Consider the following 19187-nt stretch of genomic DNA (forward strand, 5'->3'; position numbering starts at 1 on the left):
TGAAGAGGAAGGGGCCAAGGACAGGGCCCTGGAGGACACCGGAAGAGAGTTTAATTTATTTAAATTTAGTATTGTATTTAATATAATTTGTAGATTGAAAGCTTATATGAATCAGGATATCAACATTTGTGATCTAGATATTGCAAACAATTGATCATAATAAAAGCCTAAAATAAATTAAGCAAAATCAAACTGCTTGATTGTCTTGATTCATGTTCAGTTTTTTCTCATGCTTACTGTACAAAGGGCTTTTAACAAACTGATAAGTTCATAATGAAATACAGCTATACTGCACATCAAAATTCACATAAATTCCACATCCTGTATCCTCTGTTGAAGCTCCAGATCAGCGACTTGATGGTATTTTCCCTCCATCTGGATTCGGTGTAACATTATAGCTACGTGCTCATGACTTTTACTGCAATACCATCCAGGGGCTCTGTGAAACTGTTTGATCACCGGTTGTCAGATGCAGCGAAGCTGGATTTTGTCAGTGAAGCAGAAACACGAAACTCGGCGAGTGGGGAACAAGAGAGTCAGCGACTGTGAAACATTACGAAGAATCAAAACAGTGGCCGAGGGGCTTCAGCTTCGTTTGCAGTTTACTTCTTGTTTTCTGTCAAAACTGTGAGGAAGGTGGAGGTTTGAGCGACGGGCTTTCAGGCCTCTGCTGATTAAACTGGATTCAGAGGCTGAGGAGGTCACGTCTCCTCAGGTGTAGTCTGCTGCAATCTGTGTGTGTGTGTGTGTGTGTGTGTGTGTGTGTGTGTGTGTGTGTGTGTGTGTGTGTGTGTGTGTGTGTGTGTGTGTGTGTGTGTGTGTGTGTGTGTGTGTGTGTGTGTGTGTGTGTGTGTGTGTGTGTGACCCTGCAGCCTCCCAGATGATTATTGAGATCACAAGGTCTCCTCGCCCCCGCCATGTTCACCGCTCTGTGTCTTTGACCACGGGTCTCATGTTTTGGGGTGAACATCGGTCGGCCTCTGACTGCAGCTAACAGCAGGAGCAGTCATCTGGGCAGGATTATTAGCTCACACCAGCTAAATGTGCAGCCAACCGGCACAGTTTCAACCCTGCAAACACTTTCATGCGTTTTTTTAAAAACATTTATTTTCAATCTCCATTTTGAATACGACCATAAAACAAACTGACTACGTTTCTTTGAGAACAAAGAAACATGTGGTCATGTGGCCATTGGTCACGTGACCACAAGAGGGCGCCCTCAGGCTCACCACCAGGGGGATTCATCAACTCCGCCACACCCATGGTGTGGTCAAACAAAGAACTGGTCTCTGTTCTGGTCCTGTTAGATCTCAGTGCTGCATTGATACTATTGATTAGAACATTGATCAGAACATCCTATTACGGAGACTAGAACATATAAGGCTTAAAGGTACAGCACTAAATTGGTTCCGATCATATTTATAAGTCAGGTTCCACTTCGTTCATGTTCACGATGACTCTTCAGTCCAGACTGAAGTTAAACATGGAGTTCCACAGGATTCTGTCTTAGGTCCTATACTTTTTACTTCATACATGCTTCCTGTATGGAATATAATTAAAAAACACTCCATTAACTTCCATTGTTATGCAGATGACACATAAATCTATTTATCTATGAAACCTGAGGATAATAACCAACGTTCTAAACCAGAAGCTTGTCTTGAAGACATAAAGGTTGGATGAGCCGTAATTTCCTGCTCCTGAACTCTGATAAAACTGAAATTATTATATTTGGCCCAAAACATGTGTGAGAGAGAAATAATCTAAAGATCTAGTAACACCAGATGGTATTACTTTGTCCTCCAGTACCACTGTGAGGAACCTGGGAGTTCTTTTAGACCAGGATTTATCCTTCAACTCCCACATTAAACAAATCTTCAACTGATTCAAAATGCTGCAGCCAGAGTCCTGACAAGAACCAGCATCAGAGATCACATCACTCCAACACTAACCTCTCTTCATTTGGCTCCCTGTTCAATCTAGAAGAGAATTTAAAATCCTCCTTCTAACCTAGAAAGCTCTGAACAACCAGACTCCATCATATCTTAAAGAACTGCTCATCCCATATCTCCCCAGAAGAACTCTTGGTTCTCAGAGTGCTGGCTTACTGGAGGTTCCTAGATTTTCTAAAAGTAGAATGGAGGCAGAGCTTTCAGCTTTCAGGTTCCTCTGATGTGGAACCAGATCCCAGTTTCAGTTAGGGAGGCTGAAACAGTCTCTACTTTTAAGGTTCTACACGATGTTTACAATATTGTTATAGTAATAATTACCTTGGACTTGCACTGTCAGCGCTGGGATATAAAAAAGGGAGGAAACACACACACGCGGACACACATATACAAACACGCACAAACACACATGCACACACTCGCACGCACGCACGCACACACACGGACACACAGAACATAGAGATGTGTATCGCAAACATCTACGGCCCAAATGTTGATGACCCTCCTTCTATCACAACTTCTTCACCACCCTCTCAACACACTCTGAAAAAACACTGATAGTGGGAGGAGACCTCAAAAAGGTCCTCAATCCACAAGTACACAGAGTTAGTAAAGCAGCAAACACCGACACTGGGAATCCACAGACATAGTCCAGCAGTACATGAGTGACTATGGTCACTAATCAATAGATCTAGTCCAGCAGTACATGAGTGACTATGGTCACTAACCAGCCTTACCTCACCTTACTTCACTCTACAATAGGGAACAGTGGGGCGGTGCCTAGGGTGGGGGGTCCAGGCTACTTAACTGCGGTCTGGGTTCTCCCAGCACCACCCACAATTTTAACCACACCTAGTCGCACAGGGTCTTCAGGGCGTTCTGCCGCTTGTCAGCGGTAGAACGCCCGGGCCCCGCTACCCCCCAATTTTAAACCGCACCCTAGACATACACATTGCACCCACTTCTTCAAAACACAAAGACACACCCCTATATGCATCCAACACTCCACAGGGTGGGCAGGAGATGGGGCTCCCCCAGAACCTCCCGCTGTGATCTCACCCCGGGCCGGGGTGAGTACAGCTGGAATTCGGGGTGGGAGTGCCCTCGCTCAGGCATGGCGTTAGTGGGGGGCTGGGGTGCAGATCTCCCTCCCCATTCGCGGTTGGATTAGTGGAGGATGGGATCTCGCAGTGGCCTGGTGGGGGCCCGGCTGGCGGCCTGGGGGGCGGGGGGCTTCACCCTCCCCCCAAGTGTGTGAGTGTGTAAGTGAGTGGGTGAGTGGGTGGGTAGATGTGTCTATCAAGATCAGGGGGGGAGGATATTTAAGTTCCAGCAGTTTAATAGAAGAGGAGCAGCACACAGAGGACAACAAAGATGAGTTACGGAAAAAGGTACAACGTATAATATAAACTCTTAACTAACCTTAACTTAACTAAATATAGATGTGGCAAAAAGAACAAGACTAACAAGGTAACAAGGGTATTGTCTGTCATCCCCCTACCCCTCCTCGCTCTCTCCCCCTCAATCTTCTCTTCTCTCTCTCTTTGAGCGTTCCCCCCATGTCATGTACAGCAGCCATGCCAACTTCTAATAAAGGCGGCAACAGGAGGAGACTCCAGGTCTCTTCCTGTTCAAGAGCAAAAACTGTTCCTACTCCGGAAGGTTTTCAATCACATCATATTGTTTGCCCAAGCTGCCCAACAGGACAAGGGAAAGAAAAAAAAAGGAAATAACCTAGAGTCAGAGCATTTTCAAAAAGTTGGATTTTCAGTGGCTCCCAGCACTCAAAACGCTACTAAAGTTTTCTGTTTTCACTTGATCAGTCGTATTGGGTGAACACCATGATTGATCAGCATTGTTTTATACTAGGGTTCATCTTTTCTGTATATCATATATTTTGCTTCTTTTTTACCTTCTTGCTGCTGTTAGAAGTACATTTCCCAGTTGTGGGATAAATAAAGTAAATTCTAAACTAATTTAATGAGTTCATGCAGTTTTCTCCATCTTTTGTTTCAATATGCTTTACATTCACTCTGGAGAGTTTTTATTGTATGTAACAGGGATGTATACGTTTATTATGATTATTGTAATGCTTTGTCCCCGGCTAGCTCAGTAGGTAGAGAATGAGACTCACAATCTCAGGGTAGAGGGTTCATGTCCCATGCCGGGCGTCACCTTCCCGTGGGTTCTCCACCTGCAGGAAGGTTCTTAATCAGTGCCATGTGATCTGGGTGACGGTGCTCAGACTGCCACCCCGGCGACCCGGAAACAGATAAGCGGGAGAAGATGGATGGATGGATGGATAATGCTTTGTTACGTCTGGCAGCAGACTGATCGTAAAGACATTTCAGAAATGTCCAGAACAGCCGTCTTTCTCCCGCCTGTCTGCGGCGGCATCACACGTGCTGATTAAACAAAACGGACAGTGAGGATACTGCTGAGTCATCAGACAGCCGGAGGAGCCACGTGGGCCTCCGCTCACTTTGCTTCACCAACAACCAGGGACGTTTTGCATTCGGGCCTCGAGAAAGTGTGTGTGTGTGTGTGTGTGTGTGTGTGTGTGTGTGTGTGTGTGTGTGTGTGTGTGTGTGTGTGTGTGTGTGTGTGAAGGGTGGGGGTGGGGGGGGGGGATCCGTCCTTCAGGACCTCTAGAGGGGTCCGATTGTTAAAGGCTTCCTGCAGAAATGGAGCAGGAACGAGAGAGGAAAGGGAGGATCACATAGAGGCAAAAGAGAAAACAAATGTTTTTATGCTCGAAAATGCAGATTTTAAACTTTTCATAACATACAAGTTAGATCTGATTTATTCGATAATGATTTGATTTTGTATATGTTGTTTAGAGTTATGTGGCATTTGTTCTTGACGTCTGTGTATTTAACGGCTACAAAACGATTTCTCCCTGAGGGAAAAGTGAAGCTCTTCTTGACCTTTGGCACTTTGCTTTCTATTTTCACCTCTTGAACCTTTTGTCTATAAAATATTTCAGTTTGTTTTTGTTTTTGTTCCGGATGGAGACGCCCTCTCTAAACTTCAATTTGCCAAATAACACTACAGCGAAACCAAAGACCAGTGGAACGACCTACTCAGATCTCCTCTGATTCCTAGAAAGTGTATTTATTTTGACAAACTAAGGCCTGTCAGAGCACGATATGTGACAACGAACCAAACTGCTATGAAATACAATGCAATAAAACTGGAAATGTAATAACTGGTGTAAGGATTTCTTACCTGATAAGGCTCATGTCGTACCATGTAGTGCAGTTCGGGCACGGGGTACCATTTATGTTGCGTTTTGGAAGTTTGGCTATCGATAATGATTAATAATTATCAAAGATAGGTTATTAATTATGTTATAGAAAATGTAATCTGATCTGTATCAGATACCTCGGGAGCTCCACCAGTGTAACAGGAAATGATAGCCAGTTCAGTTCTATCAGTCTCATAAGGTATACTAAACAGTTTATTAGGAATTTGAATTAATAATAAGATAATTTGTGTTTTCCCCAGCCCATTCAGGATTGCAAACTCCTAGTATTATGATCAGTATTATGATCAGTATTATGATCAGCAGGTGAGGCAGTGCCTCACCTGCCATCATGGAAAGAAAAAAAATGTAAAAAGAAAAAAAATGTATTAAATTGTTATATGTATCCAGTGATTATACTATAAAGTTATTTTCCATTTAACTTCACCAGTTTTAGATTATTTTTATTCAAAATCGCTGAATTTTCACATTTACCGTTCAAATACTGAGAAGAGACTTGCGGTGAGGCAGCAGCCAGCTGAGCCTCACCATGGATTGCTATCTCTCTGTATGTCGCTATTAAAATGTTCAAACACTTTTGCTATGTGTAAAGAATGCTGGTATGAGCTTTTAAACATAACCCGTTAACTGCTGCCAATCAAATGGTGAATAAGATACTCTTTAGGGTTCATATGTTTGTAAATCTGACTGTGATGAAGTCAGTGCCTCACCAGCCATGAACCTCACCGCACGTCACTGTCCTTAACGTCTCTGAAGAAGGAGTTTGGTTTTTGTCCAGGCTGAGAGAAGCTGCTGCTCCTGGAGCTGGTAGCTCCTCCTGCTAACTGTGGTTGGCTGCGTTCTGCAGGAGGAGAGGAAGACCAAGTTGATGGTTCAGGAGGAGAAGAGTGGTTCATTCTAATACATCTTGTTCAGATAATATGAATAAATGGGATTCAATCTACTTAATATGAATAGATGGAAATGTGTGACATGATTAAATTACATTAACTCAACAAATTATTATTGTGTTTGTGGAAATGACTGAGAATAATTTTTTTCAGTGTATTAAAAATATTTTGCACAATTAATAAATTCCTTATAAATATTTTCTGAAATGATTTTGACACACGTAGGCTTTTACGTGTATTTTGGATTTGATGTGAATTATGTTTAGGCCTAACCAACACAGGTTCACGCTCACAGAAGTTATTTTATAATGTAACAACTTGTGCTGTAGAAAAGCTATCAACCTCCAGGGGGCAGCACTGAGAACCAGTTGTGCTGTAGAAAACCCCTGAGCCTTTATTCACCACTATTACATGTCACTAACATTTGCCTTTCTCCCCTGTAGTCTGTCTCTCAACCACCTTTTCTTCTTTTTGTGGATGGTAATCTCTTTTTATGGGGTTGTACTTCATCATTTAGATTGCACAATAAATGGAGAAGTGATAGGGGTGCAGGCCGGACGTGGTCCAGGAGTTTGAAGTCTTGGTTTGAAAAGACTGTTCTACATATTCACATAAAGATGAAGATTTGAGTCTCCCAAGTCCGAAAATATGCTTGAACTTAAGAGCATTTTAACAAAGCACTTTAACCAAAGCACTTCCTTAAAACAATTTTAACTTAAGTGCCATTTAGGGAATATAAAATCAGTTGGAAAGTATTAAACTGACAAATTTCTAGCATAAAAATAAACTTTTACTGTAATTCTGTAAAAGTTCAGGCAAATATAAACATCACAGTCCAAGTACATAATGTAATAAATAGATATAATAACCATAAATATGACTTTCTGGAAGCACTGGGCTAACAAAAATTGACACACTTAAAAGAAAAAAATCTTTATTTTTAAATTAAATGCAACAATCAAATGCTTCAACTTCAAGGAAGTCAAACTTCACCAAAAGGCATGACAGGAGCATCAAACAGCATTGTAAGACTAATTAAAAATTTCCTGCAGGAGGACAAGCCGTCTCACACTGTAAAACACTTCAGCCGTTTCCTCCAGACTCAGCAAACATTTGTCACATGTGACTTAAGTGGAAGCAGTCGGTGCCAAAGGTCCTGGTTTCATTCATTCCGTCGAAGAATCTACACACACACATCTCAGTCACTTACACCATGAAAATAAAATGACAAGATCTGCATATACACAGTACATCATGTAAACTATAAGCCACCATTCATAAGTACACAGCAAAGCCTTGAGTTCATATAGTCTGAATTAGTTCCTGTGCAAATGACTGGAAGACACTGGTGTGTTCAAGTCACTGGGCAAACAGGAAACAGGATGTATGATGTGTCGCCTCTTTCCTGATCAGAAGATCTTAAAGGGAAGCTGCATCACGGCCAAAACAAAGCACTCAAGTTCATTTTGCAATTTCAAGTATTTTATTTTGGAACAATTCTCCCCTAAATTACAGTTGAATTTCATCACATACACTTTATTTCATTTGTCAGGAGTGTTGAGGAACTTAGTGGCACTTCCAGGAGCTAATGTTAGCTACGCTAGGTGACTGAATCACACTGGGATTGTTGAGTCCGATCAGAGGTGATGAATTAAATGAAGAACAGTGGGAGGAGGAGAGTGGAACAGAAGGTGGGAGTGTTTTTCTGTAGCGGATCTGGAGCTATTTACCAGAGCTTGCACTGCGATCATGAGCAGAATTGGTAGAATAAGACTTAGAACAAGAAGAATCTTAGTGTTGTTGTACAATGTTGATGCACAAGAACTTTAACAACGCTCATTTCGGAGCGAACGGGGCACTAACCAGGTAGCGATCAAAAAGAGCCCGACATGCTCGAAATGTGATGTAAAACAACAAATGACTAAAAAAAGATTAGAACAAAAAGCTAATTTGAAAGAAAATAATTAAATAAAGATAAGCTATAAAACAATGTTATCTTTCTGTGTGTTAACTAGCGGTTATTTATCTATAAGATCTATTTGTTCTGCGTTTACGTTTTCAGAGACTCACACGACTAAAAGCAATGAGCACAACCAAACAAAAGACTTCAAACCAGTCAATACTTATATTGTGGTAAATATAAATAAATACACTGATAAATAAATAAAACTTATTAAAGCAGAGTACCTTAAAGTGCAGTCAGTCAATCAAACTCGCCTCTGAGTTCAGAAGCAGTTTATTATACTTGAGGCTTCGCACATAAGGCACTCATGGGAATGTGCGCTGGTTCTACCCGGGAGGGGGGGCAGCAGGGGGTCAGTAAGGGGGATCAGCACGGGTCTGCAGGGGTTGATGGGGGTCAGCCCGGGATGGAGCTTTATTTTGAAGGTGGATCCAGTACAGGAGCTTCCTGTAATGTAGAAGCAGCTTCCTCCCATAAAACGGGTAAGTTAAAGCAGCTCTGCAGAAAGACGCGGCTTGTACGTTTTTCTTAAACACGCAGAAAAAATCTGCCCATTCATTTGTTTTTTTATCAGGTTTGTTTTTTTTTTTAGTTTGCCTTAACTCAGCATCATCATTTCTCTCATAATGTTGGCATCCCTGTCGCAACCAGTAATGTTACACAGCCATCAACTAAGAACTTGCTAATATTGTAGAAATAAAATAGTAAAACAATTCCAAAGAGAACAAGTGCAAAATCCTCAATGAATGAATGAATACAAAACTGTGTGGTTATATAGACATGATCTGATGAGCAAACCGCAAAAAAAAGTGCTAAATTAATTAATTATTTTCTTTTAAAAGGCAGTGTTTAAGTAATGTGATATTTTTGTCTGTTAAGTTTTTCAAACTCCTTTGAAGGATTTTAAAGCTGCTTTAACTATGTATTAACTTATTGAATTCTTGGCTCAAATATGTTTTACACTATTATCACTAATTCCAACTTTATTGCATTATTGGCTGTTGTCGAGAGTCTGGGCTTGAAGAGTGGAGAGAACATATTTTAACACCAAGCATTACATTCCATGGAAGCCGATTTCCACCTCTTAAAGTAGAAAACTTTCAACTTAACAAAAATGAATCAATCCCAACATAAGTCACAATCATGAGCCTGTAGCTCTTAAAGTAAATCATGAAACTGCATCTTTAAAATGAACTAAACATGTTGGAATGAATTGTTGAAAGAACTGCTGCTTTGACTGGGGGGGTGAACTGTGGACTCCAGCAAGACTTCGACCGTTGGTCCACCGAAGACGCATGATGTGAGCGGCTCTCAGGGTCTCACGACACGACACAACGTCATGAAGGAATCTACTGGAAACTACTGAAGCGTGTCTCAGAATTCTTTTGGCTTCGTATCTTATAGCTTCAACTATCTCATAGATGTGAATCACCATGGGATTTATTTAATTTACCCAAGTGTAAATTTTCTTTTCTTTTTTATAAGTGGCGGTAATGAGCTTCCATTATGTTTGATGGAACCTTGATGAATAATCTTGTCGTTTGTTTTGTCAACATAGACTTGACTGTGAATATTGACCCCGGTCGCCATGATGACAGAAATCCAGTCGGATGCCAACAAACACGAGAGTGACTTTGTTCCGGACACGTTTCACCAGTTGGACTTTGGGCGATTGCAAGCGACTGAGTCTTCAAGTAAGAGTGTGATATGCTTCAGCAAAGCCCTTCCACGTGTGCATGTTTACTGGCGTGCCAGTAATCCAGTGCTTCAGTTTAACGAAGGTTCAAATAGCAGCAGGTAGGACATCCTCCTTTCTAGTCCCCAGTCAGCTGATCAAACTTAGGATTGATAGAAACACAGCTTCCTTCTCATCGGTCATCCAAGGAAAAGAACATGAAAACCCAGAAATCCCCCTCTTGGCCTGGTGGTCACTTCATTTGGACTGGACCCCCAGTGCGATCTTCAGGTACTCATAGACCACATAGCTGATGCTCACAGACGGGATGACCTTCATGAAGTTGGGGGCCAAACCTCGGTAGAGTCCGGTGGGCCCCTCGGTCCGAACGATGTGTCTGAACAGGCCGGTCATGCTCATCTGAGGGCCGCCTTCCAGAGTGGCTGATGGACAAAAAAAAAGAGACACAGAAACACGAAGTGATATAAAACCCCAAAGTAAAAAAACGTACTAAATTAAAATAAAGTGTTAATATGCCTCAGGAAATTTAAATCTGAAGATTAAAACCAGGTAGGAGTGAAATATGAATAAAAATTTGTATAAAATGTGAAGACAGAGAAAAGGAAAATTGTAAGTTTGAAAGATGAAACATAAAATATGAAGATTATGACAAAATCAAGGTAAAACTGAATAAAACTGTTCAAACTGAAATTTAAAGATGAAATATTCTAAAGATTAAATGTTAATGGCACAGAAAAAAAGGTGAAACTGAAAATAAAAACAAGATTAAAAAAATATAACATAAAATATAAAGATAGATAAATGATCACAAAATAAAGGACAAACATACAATATCACAGTGATCCAAACACTTTCCAAGTGTTATTAGACAGAGTGTGTGTGTGTGTGTGTGTGTGTCTGTGTGTGTGTGTGTGTGTGTGTGTGTGTGTGTGTGTGTGTGTGTGTGTGTGTGTGTGTGTGTGTGTGTGTGTGTGTGTGTGTGTGTGTGTGTAACTTGTTCATGCAACTGTAAAACTAGAAATAACTTCAAGTGATGATCAACATTTGATTCCAGTTTAACTTGTGCAGTTTTTTTTTTTTTTAAATGAGTCAGACTGATGCAAGTACACAACAGCTCAGTTCCACATCTCATAACAACATGATCCCACTATATTTAATCAAACTGTGTGTACATAAAACTTAAACTTGTGTCATATTAAGGTGACTTTTTATTTTTCAAAAGTAGTAAATGAAATGTGGGAAAAGATCTAACATATCTTCAGTGGGATTTTTTTCCATTCATAGACATCACTGAGGAAAAAGACATATAACAGTAGAACCTCTGATGAGCAGACCCTGTAGTGGGCCGACACGTCACTGTGCACAAACATATTTAACTGTTAACACAACTTAATGACAAACAACCTGCTGAACGAGGAGCAACGGACAGGTTTTCCTTGCAAATCTCAAGCTGAGCGACACTAAAACGACCAAAATACTTGGGCTGCAACCGATTATTAGAACATTCAGACGTTTGGTGTCAGGAGATTAGTGTAAAGATCTGAATAATCGCCGCTTCCCCGCAGCATGGTGCTGCACTGTGAAGGTCCTCTCCGTCATCCCTCCATGCTTTCCGCATTACATGTCCACAGACTGTACGCAGGCCGCGAGTGAGACACGATTGTATCCATACCACACTCTGGGCTCACTCTCGTGGGCGTTCCGTAACGTAACGTAACGATCCCAAAACTACCTCCACTTCTGCTGCCAAAAGTAAAATCTGTTCTGACTCCAGAAGGCTCTCAATCACATCATATTGTTTGCCCAAGCTGCCGAACAGGACAAGGGAAAGAAAAAAAAGAAAAAATATCAACTGGTCCTACAATTTGTCCTCGTGACCTTTCCCTCTGAGGAGAGGACACCTGTATTCAGGGGACACTTGCACTTGGATTTTAGGGCGACCCTACATCAGAGGTTTTACTGTATATGTGCTCTCTGGTTACTGTGTCCAAGTACAACTCTATAAGCAGAGTTTCACCTTGTGCCTGCATCCTGGTCCTGATGAGAGCCAGCGGGTAACTGGCCAGCTGACCGCACGTGCTGGAAGTCGTCCCACATGCCAAGAGGACAAAGACTCCAGGGTCCGCGCTGTCTGTGGCGAAGTTCTGAAGCCAGGAGTTCTTCAGAGTCTGACAGAGGATGGGAGATGATGGGAGAAGATAGGAGATGACGGTGTCACAACAATCAGATGGGATCCCAGTGGATTTTCAGACGGAGGAACTCACCTCATAGATGGCCAGGTCAATGCCGGCGTATGGAATGATTCCCAGCAGGTTGGGCGCGTAGCCCTTGTAGAAAGCAGCTACTCCCTCCTTGTGGAAGATCCGCTTGGCACAGTCCATGATGCCCGAGTACTGACCAGTCCTCCTCAGGGCTAACCGGGTCTTCAGGACCTGCGAGAAAAAGAAGTGATGTCCTTCCCAATAGCAGATGGAGCAAAACCTGTAGGCTGCAGCCAGAGAACTAACAGAGCCTGATTAAGCTATGCGTTATTGCTCATATTTAAGTATGTGGAATAAAGCTCATTTCCATTAACCTGCTGACAGTGAGTCTGCATGTGAAGCCTCTTATCCCCAAAACAGGGTCCCACGCTCCATTCAAGGCTAAACGTTAAAATGGCTCATCAGTCACAGGACAGAGAATCTGCACACACACAATCAGTCAAGAGCACCAATAAACCAGGCGGTGCATTAATGCAAACCTACGGTGGCCCAGAAGGGCCAGCGCAATGCAAAAGTCAGGACGCAAAAGCAGACAAGGAACGAGCAGCAGGATTAAACTGAGTATTGTTTGTGTTCAGTGGCTTTTATATTGTGGAGCAGTTTTTACATTGTGTGTAGTGGCTTTTGTATTTTTGTAGTGTTGCTTTGGCTGTGTCCTTTTTGTTTTTGCATTGCATTGACCCTTGTGAGCCACCATAGAGTCTTGATTGTAGCATTAATAATGTAAACGCTCACCTCCATGGGGTAGATGCTGCTCTGAGCGATGGCTCCAGCTAGAGAACCAGCCACCAGCCTCTCAGCGATGCCCAGCGTTTCCTGGTCACTTCCAATCAACCGTTTGATCTGTCACAAGAGAGGCGTTATGTCACTGCTCATCAGCATGCGGGACACCCCGAACAGTTAGCAGCTGTGTTTGGGTTTACCTGCTCGTAGGCCATGAACTTAATGGCAGACTCGGGGGCAATTTTGATGACATTGATACCGTTTCCTCGCCACAGAGACCTCACCCCTCCCTCCCGGATCATATGGCTGAAGCCTCCCGCGATGCGCATGCTGTTGCTCTTGGAGGCGTGTACCTGAGAGCAGGACAGACAGGAAGTGCTTTATATCCCCTCTCCTCTCCTGTTTGTCACCCCTAAACATCCACCAGTGTTTTACCTGCATGAGCACTTTGAGCCTGTCCAGTGGAGCCGTGCAGGTTCGAGACACAGCGCCAGCTCCTCCGCCGGCCACTAGGTGTCGCCACAACATGCCGGTCTTCCTCTCCTCTGCAGTGAACTCGTCAGGAACCAAAAGACTCTCACCCACATCAAAGATCTGTGGAATACACATTGATCCAGCATGGTGATCAATAAGCACAGCTGGAGGTCCAGCAACACAAAGGACCAAGAAGAAAACCTCCAGGGCCCGGTTGTTCAAAGCTCGGTTATTTTAACCACTGGTTAAGCCCGAACCGCCGGTTAAATCCTTAACCAGCCGTTAGCTAACCGATCATTAAATATGCGTTGTTTAAAACATGGTTAGTCATCCTGTTAATTAACGTCACCGTCAAAGTTAACTGTGAGGTTAACAACAGTGCTTCCGTGTTTGGTTGACGGCAGCGCAGTGTTATTATCTCGTCTGTAGGGCCCTGTTTACTCGACAACGAATTTGAGTGTATCCGAAAAACTTTCGTCACTTTGGGGGGTCCGTTTACACGACACCAGTGTGTGGATCCACTGTATCTGCAAAGTTTTTAATCCGGCTCCCAAGGTGGAAAGATTCTTTCACGGCGCAAATCCCTCCTGCAGAGACTGATGGAGGCTACAGTGCCTGTTACTGTGCATGCACATCTCTCCCCCTCCCTCCTGCTTATTTAGTTGTAAACAAACATGGCGGCTGCGTAGTAGTACGACTCGCGGTCCATATTCTAGTTTTATCGTCCAGATCAGCAGTTTAATAGTTGAGACTCTCCCCTGATAGCATCCGATGCATCATCAGTCCATGCGGATGTCGGGTTCTCTCCATTTTCTTCACGTTTATAGTGTTTTGTTCTCTCCACACGTCTGTGTAGTTTCATTCCAAAACCAAGCAACAACGCCCTCCAGTGGCCCGGCATACTAACTACATCGTTGTCTCTGCGTCCGCTGTTGCGGTGTAAACGCCCCCACTTTTTTTTGCGCATTAGGTGTTGTCACGTGAAAGGTTGTCGTGTAAACAGGGCCTAAAACTCCCATAAAACATGACAAACAACGCTGCTACCAGGATATTACAGTGGAACATGAAAACTGATCTGGATGATCGACGGCATCATGTTGCCTCATCTTTTTTTTTATTTTGACCCGAGAGAACGATCTAGAAAGTGGACTGAGTGGCCATAGAGAAAAATAATAATAACGCGTGGGAACGAGATAATAAGTCGTTACCTCAAATTAATAAAGCGAGGGAATGAGATCATTTAATCTCTGGCTGTGAGATTCACGAAGGGAGAGGTCTGTATGAGGCTGTATTGCTCCGCTATGAGACGCTCCACAGCACTTCTTTATAATAAAGCAAACTGTTTGGTTCATCAGTAACTACTAAACAAACTACAAACTACTGTAAATGAAAGCTTGGAGTTTTTTGCCATTAATTGAGCCTTTTAATGGCTTCATGTGAAAGAGAACTTTTATTGTTAATCAGTGTGTGTTTACATAGGTTGCTATTGGAAATGGCTGTAGAGCAGCGTTCTATCATTCTACACCTCCATTCCTCCATGTTGAAGCTTTTGATTCAGACACGTCCAGAAATAAAGTGAAAGGAGCAGAAATTCACAATGTAACGCCCAAATGTTGAAAAATAAGCCCAATGCTCATTTATTTATGGTAAAGAGGGAATACATGATTCGGAGCTGCTGAGAATGAGATCCTCTCTTTCTGGATCAAGGTGAGTTTAACACGTCTGTATTTCACATGTTTTAGTTAGAAAACACTAATATCTAATGTGGTCCATGGAACCGAGGTTTTTAAAGCGTCCATAACTGCAGTCTCGAGTTATTAATTTGAGATTACTAATTATTATCTAATTTCCACACGTTAATATATATATATATATATTTTTTTTTTACTTCCATTTTTATATTTTTATTTTTATATTTCCCCTCCGGGGCTCCATAAATGCGTAACTCTTCATCACAGTATTGACTTATACCAAAGTTCAGTCCACGGTCCACCCTGTCATTCCTTTGTTGAACTGGTTTCATGAACGCAGCGCTGCCAGTGAACGCCATGGTGAGAGTTAACCACGCTGTTAAATAGTTAGTGGAGGTCCGGAGGTGCGTTCACTTTAATGTCAAGATTACACCTGGTTAAAGTTAACTGAGTTCTGAACAACCACATATCAGTGCTGTTAAAGTGAACGGTCAGTTAAATGTATTTAACGGCTGGTTAAATGATAAAGCCCAGAAGCTCAAACACACTGACCATCTCTGATCTGCTCATATCTCTGGACAACAGGCGGCTGTTTCTTTATGGCTCAGAAGGACCATATTAGTTAAACACACATTCACAACAACGCAATAACAATGCAAAGTAGTCATAAGATACCTCTGGGATTTTTACTTAATATTAATATTTCTGTCCTTGGATCAAATTTTAACTAGACACAACCATTTTCACAGCTCCCATCAGAAGCATTCTAGAGGTAGTATTAGATGAACAGTTTGTTTACTTTGTGGTTCTTCATTGTTTTTTGTCACCTGTTGTTTTCAGCTTTGACATAAAGTTGAAATAATAAAGTGAAATCTGATCTGCTGTCACAATCTAATATAGTAGGACACATTTGATTGGTCAGATATACTGACTGCAGAATCCACTAAAACACATTGAATGCAGTTTAATCTATCTTATGCAAATCTATGTTGAGAGAAATTTGCAATATATCATGCAGTCCTTGTTTTTAGCCTCTCTCCAAATAAAATCTGTCTCGAGCCACAAAACCTGTTCAACATTTAAAATCAGGTCAGCAGGGCTCATTAAGTTAATAGATTATTTAGCTAAACTTACCCAAGTGTAGCATAGGTTGAATTTATGAAATTTAAGAGATGTTGAAATTGTATTACACTTTTTAACTTTCAATTTCCAGCCATTTCACTGCTTACAGATTTTAGTGTTAGGTGGTTCTATAAATGAATAAAACTCAATTTCTTCATGCAACGAAGCAGATTTTTACATGAACACCAGAGAGTGCATGCTATTAGGTATAAGGTAAAACGTTATGGTGTTAAAAATTAATCATATACATTATTTACATAATAACCTCAAAAATAATTACAAAGACTTTATAATTTAGCACTGTAACATAAAATGTTTCATGATAAAATGTCCTAAAGTAAAGTGTGTTTTATTGACTGTTAAAGTTTTAAACCTTTGTAGGAGTACGTTTCTGTAATGACAGTTATCTAAATAACTGTCGAATAACTTCAATGTACACAAAATAAAAAAAATAAACCCTGCGATAGATTTGAACTTTCTATATCCGCTGGTATGTATCTGTTATCCAAACTGTTTGCTGAACACAGAGCTGATGTGTGTGTGTGTGTGTGTGTGTGCGTGTGTGTGTGCGTGCGTGCGGGCGTGCGTGCGGGCGTGCGTGCGGGCGTGCGTGCGTGCGTGTACCGTGGAGTGTTTCCAGTGCAGGATGATCTCAGGGATGTTGTCCGCCGGATGGAGGAGGTGGTAGTCTCGCCACTCGTTCCAGTCGATGGTCATGGTGCCATTTTTATCCATACTGGTCACAGAGGGGAACTCAGAGTCAGGTGGCTGAAATGAAGTCAACGGCTCTTGTGCACGGCTGTATCAGCTCTGACGTGTCCACGTTAACGGTTCTTTAACCACCGTACTGATCACATGGAGGTTTGTTTTCATCGTGACAAAGCTGCTTTTAAGCCTGAAACCTGCGTGTCCAGAATTCAATGGTTACAAGACACACAGGTTTATGTGCAGCTGTGATGGAGAGTAGAAGGTTCATCAGTGACAACACAACAAGAGCATGAAGACAAACATCCCAATGCGGGGCTGTTTCTTTCTAAAGGCCCCTGCATACTCCCTTTTGAACCCATAGGAACAAGAAGAAAATTCGGCAGTGACGTCAGCCAGCAGCAGAAAAAAAAAAAGCTTTTTCGGCAGGACTGTTCATACTCCGATAAGAAGCTGCCGAACTCGCAGGCCACGCCCCCTCGCAGCAGGCACAAGTCTGTGAAGCGGCGTTTAAACTTTTCAACAGCACAGTTTATTTCTGGCCTCCAGTGCTTTCAGAAATACATTTCTCTGAACTTTTTCAGTTATAAAAAAGTTTTTGTCCGAGCGCGATGTTAGTCCAGTTTTAACTCCAGGAGCTGACAGCTGTTCGTGATGCGTTCAGGTGCATCACGTCAGCCTACACTCCGACATTTTAACGAGCTGCGGCGCTCGTACAGGAGCACTGTTACAAGCTAAATATGATTAAAATATTATCGATAGTCATGAGCGAACTAGAACACGCATGCGCAGCACACGGCAGTGCAGAAGTTTCGGCAGTGCGGCTCCTACATAGTTCGGCCAGGGCGGTTGGCACAGCCCAAACTAATTTGTTCAGCCAGAAGGAGCTGGCCGAAGGAAATTACGTCATTTTGTTCGACAGGACCCCGCACTGCCGAACTTTCGTCTTGTTCTTATGGAGTGTGAAGAGGCCTTTAGAAGGCGGCGGATATAGTTCTACAGCATGCACGACTTTAAGCGCCGGTTCAGAAATTAAAGACAGCCAACCTGGAGGAAAATCAAATGATACAAACATAAGCATTTAAAAATCAGCAGGATTAATACATTACAGATAAAAAATATAAATACAAAAAATGTTTCGCATTGCTAAAAACGTGAAAAGGCTCTAAAACAACCAAAACAACTAAAAATAGATATGGATCTTAGTCAAATTCCTTAATAAATTCCACAAAAGTTACCAAAAGTATACATTTAAAAGGGTAAACATGATTTCAGTAGAAACTGTGTCTTTTATTCAGCTCTTTGTTAGAGTAAAGTGTATATTTTATAGAAATGAGATTTGTCTTAAAGCAGGGCTGTCCAAATTGGGTCCCGGGGCGCCGGCGTCCTGCAGGGTTTAGCGCCTCCCAGTGGCAGCACACCTGATTGCAATGAGGGGCTCATTATTGGGCTTTTTCACAACCTTGATGATGACATCATCGTTAGATTCAGGTATGCTGAAGCAGGGAGAAAACTAAAACATGCAGGACACCGGCCCTCCAGGACCGAGCTTGGACACCCCTGAAGGATTCTCAGTGAAAGAAAACATCCTTTCTGTTGCGGCAGGATGCTTTTAGAGCCTGACAGCATGTCTTCAGTCGGGAGAAAATGCTTTGAGGTTTCACTTTTGTCATCAGTCTTGTAGAGGAAATGACTGGAGCAGACGCACGGAGAGCTGGTGAGCTGTGTAGAGCAAGCAGACCAGAAGAAACTACTACTTACTACAATATAGGGGCCCAGATATGACCCTTCCTTATTCTGAGCCCAGCCACAGAGAGGAAGACACACAGAGACAGACACACAGAGGGTTAGAGGACACACAGGAAGCATACACAGCTGTTTGAAAGTGATACACACTGAAACAGGCTGAGACTGAATCAGCTTTAAGCATTTCACAGTCACACATCTGTCAAAATCAGTGAAATGCCCAAAGAGCCGAAGAAAATGATGGCGGAGGAGAAGGTTGTGCATGAGTGAGCTCTGCACCCAGGCTTGTCTGAAAAGCTGGAATTAACGAACTTTGATGCATTGGATCCAGTGGTGTAGTCTACGACATACGCAGGTAGACACCGTATCCCAACTAGAAAAGGTCCAGAGTTTCTGTATACCCAATGAAAAATGCGCAGCATTTCTTCACAGTCACACACTTAAAATACACCCAATACATGTACTGCAGTACCGGCTGATTAAAAAAATCCCCATAGGGACATTAAAAGTATATATGAACTTATTCAGGATTCTCTCGCTCTCGCTCTCTCTCTCGCTCTCTCTCTCGCTCTCTCTCTCTCGCTCTCTCTCTCGCTCTCTCTCTCTCGCTCTCTCTCTCTGAATTAATAAAAGTCTGCCAATATTTAAATAAATATGCAATTACTTACAACATGTACTTTTTTGCGTTTTATTTTAATCTTA

General features: G+C 42.2%; 1 protein-coding gene across 1 annotated transcript in view; it reads right to left on the reverse strand.

Annotated features, from left to right (window-relative positions):
• Positions 1–8657: 8657 nt before the first annotated feature.
• LOC308117928 (calcium-binding mitochondrial carrier protein SCaMC-2-B-like) overlaps positions 8658–19187 on the reverse strand; it is a 30670-nt gene continuing 20140 nt past the window's right edge. The window contains exons 4-10 of the mRNA XM_080477048.1: positions 16659–16770; positions 13183–13341; positions 12948–13100; positions 12760–12867; positions 12028–12195; positions 11781–11931; positions 8658–10185 (exon numbers count right to left, since the gene is read on the reverse strand). Coding sequence (XP_080333174.1) covers positions 10001–10185; positions 11781–11931; positions 12028–12195; positions 12760–12867; positions 12948–13100; positions 13183–13341; positions 16659–16770 — 1036 coding nt within the window. The 3' untranslated portion in view covers positions 8658–10000. The remainder of the gene's footprint in view (positions 10186–11780; positions 11932–12027; positions 12196–12759; positions 12868–12947; positions 13101–13182; positions 13342–16658; positions 16771–19187) is intronic.

The sequence above is a fragment of the Lipophrys pholis genome (genome assembly GCF_963383615.2).
Source record: "Lipophrys pholis genome assembly, chromosome: 12".
Taxonomy (NCBI): Eukaryota; Metazoa; Chordata; class Actinopteri; order Blenniiformes; family Blenniidae; genus Lipophrys; species Lipophrys pholis.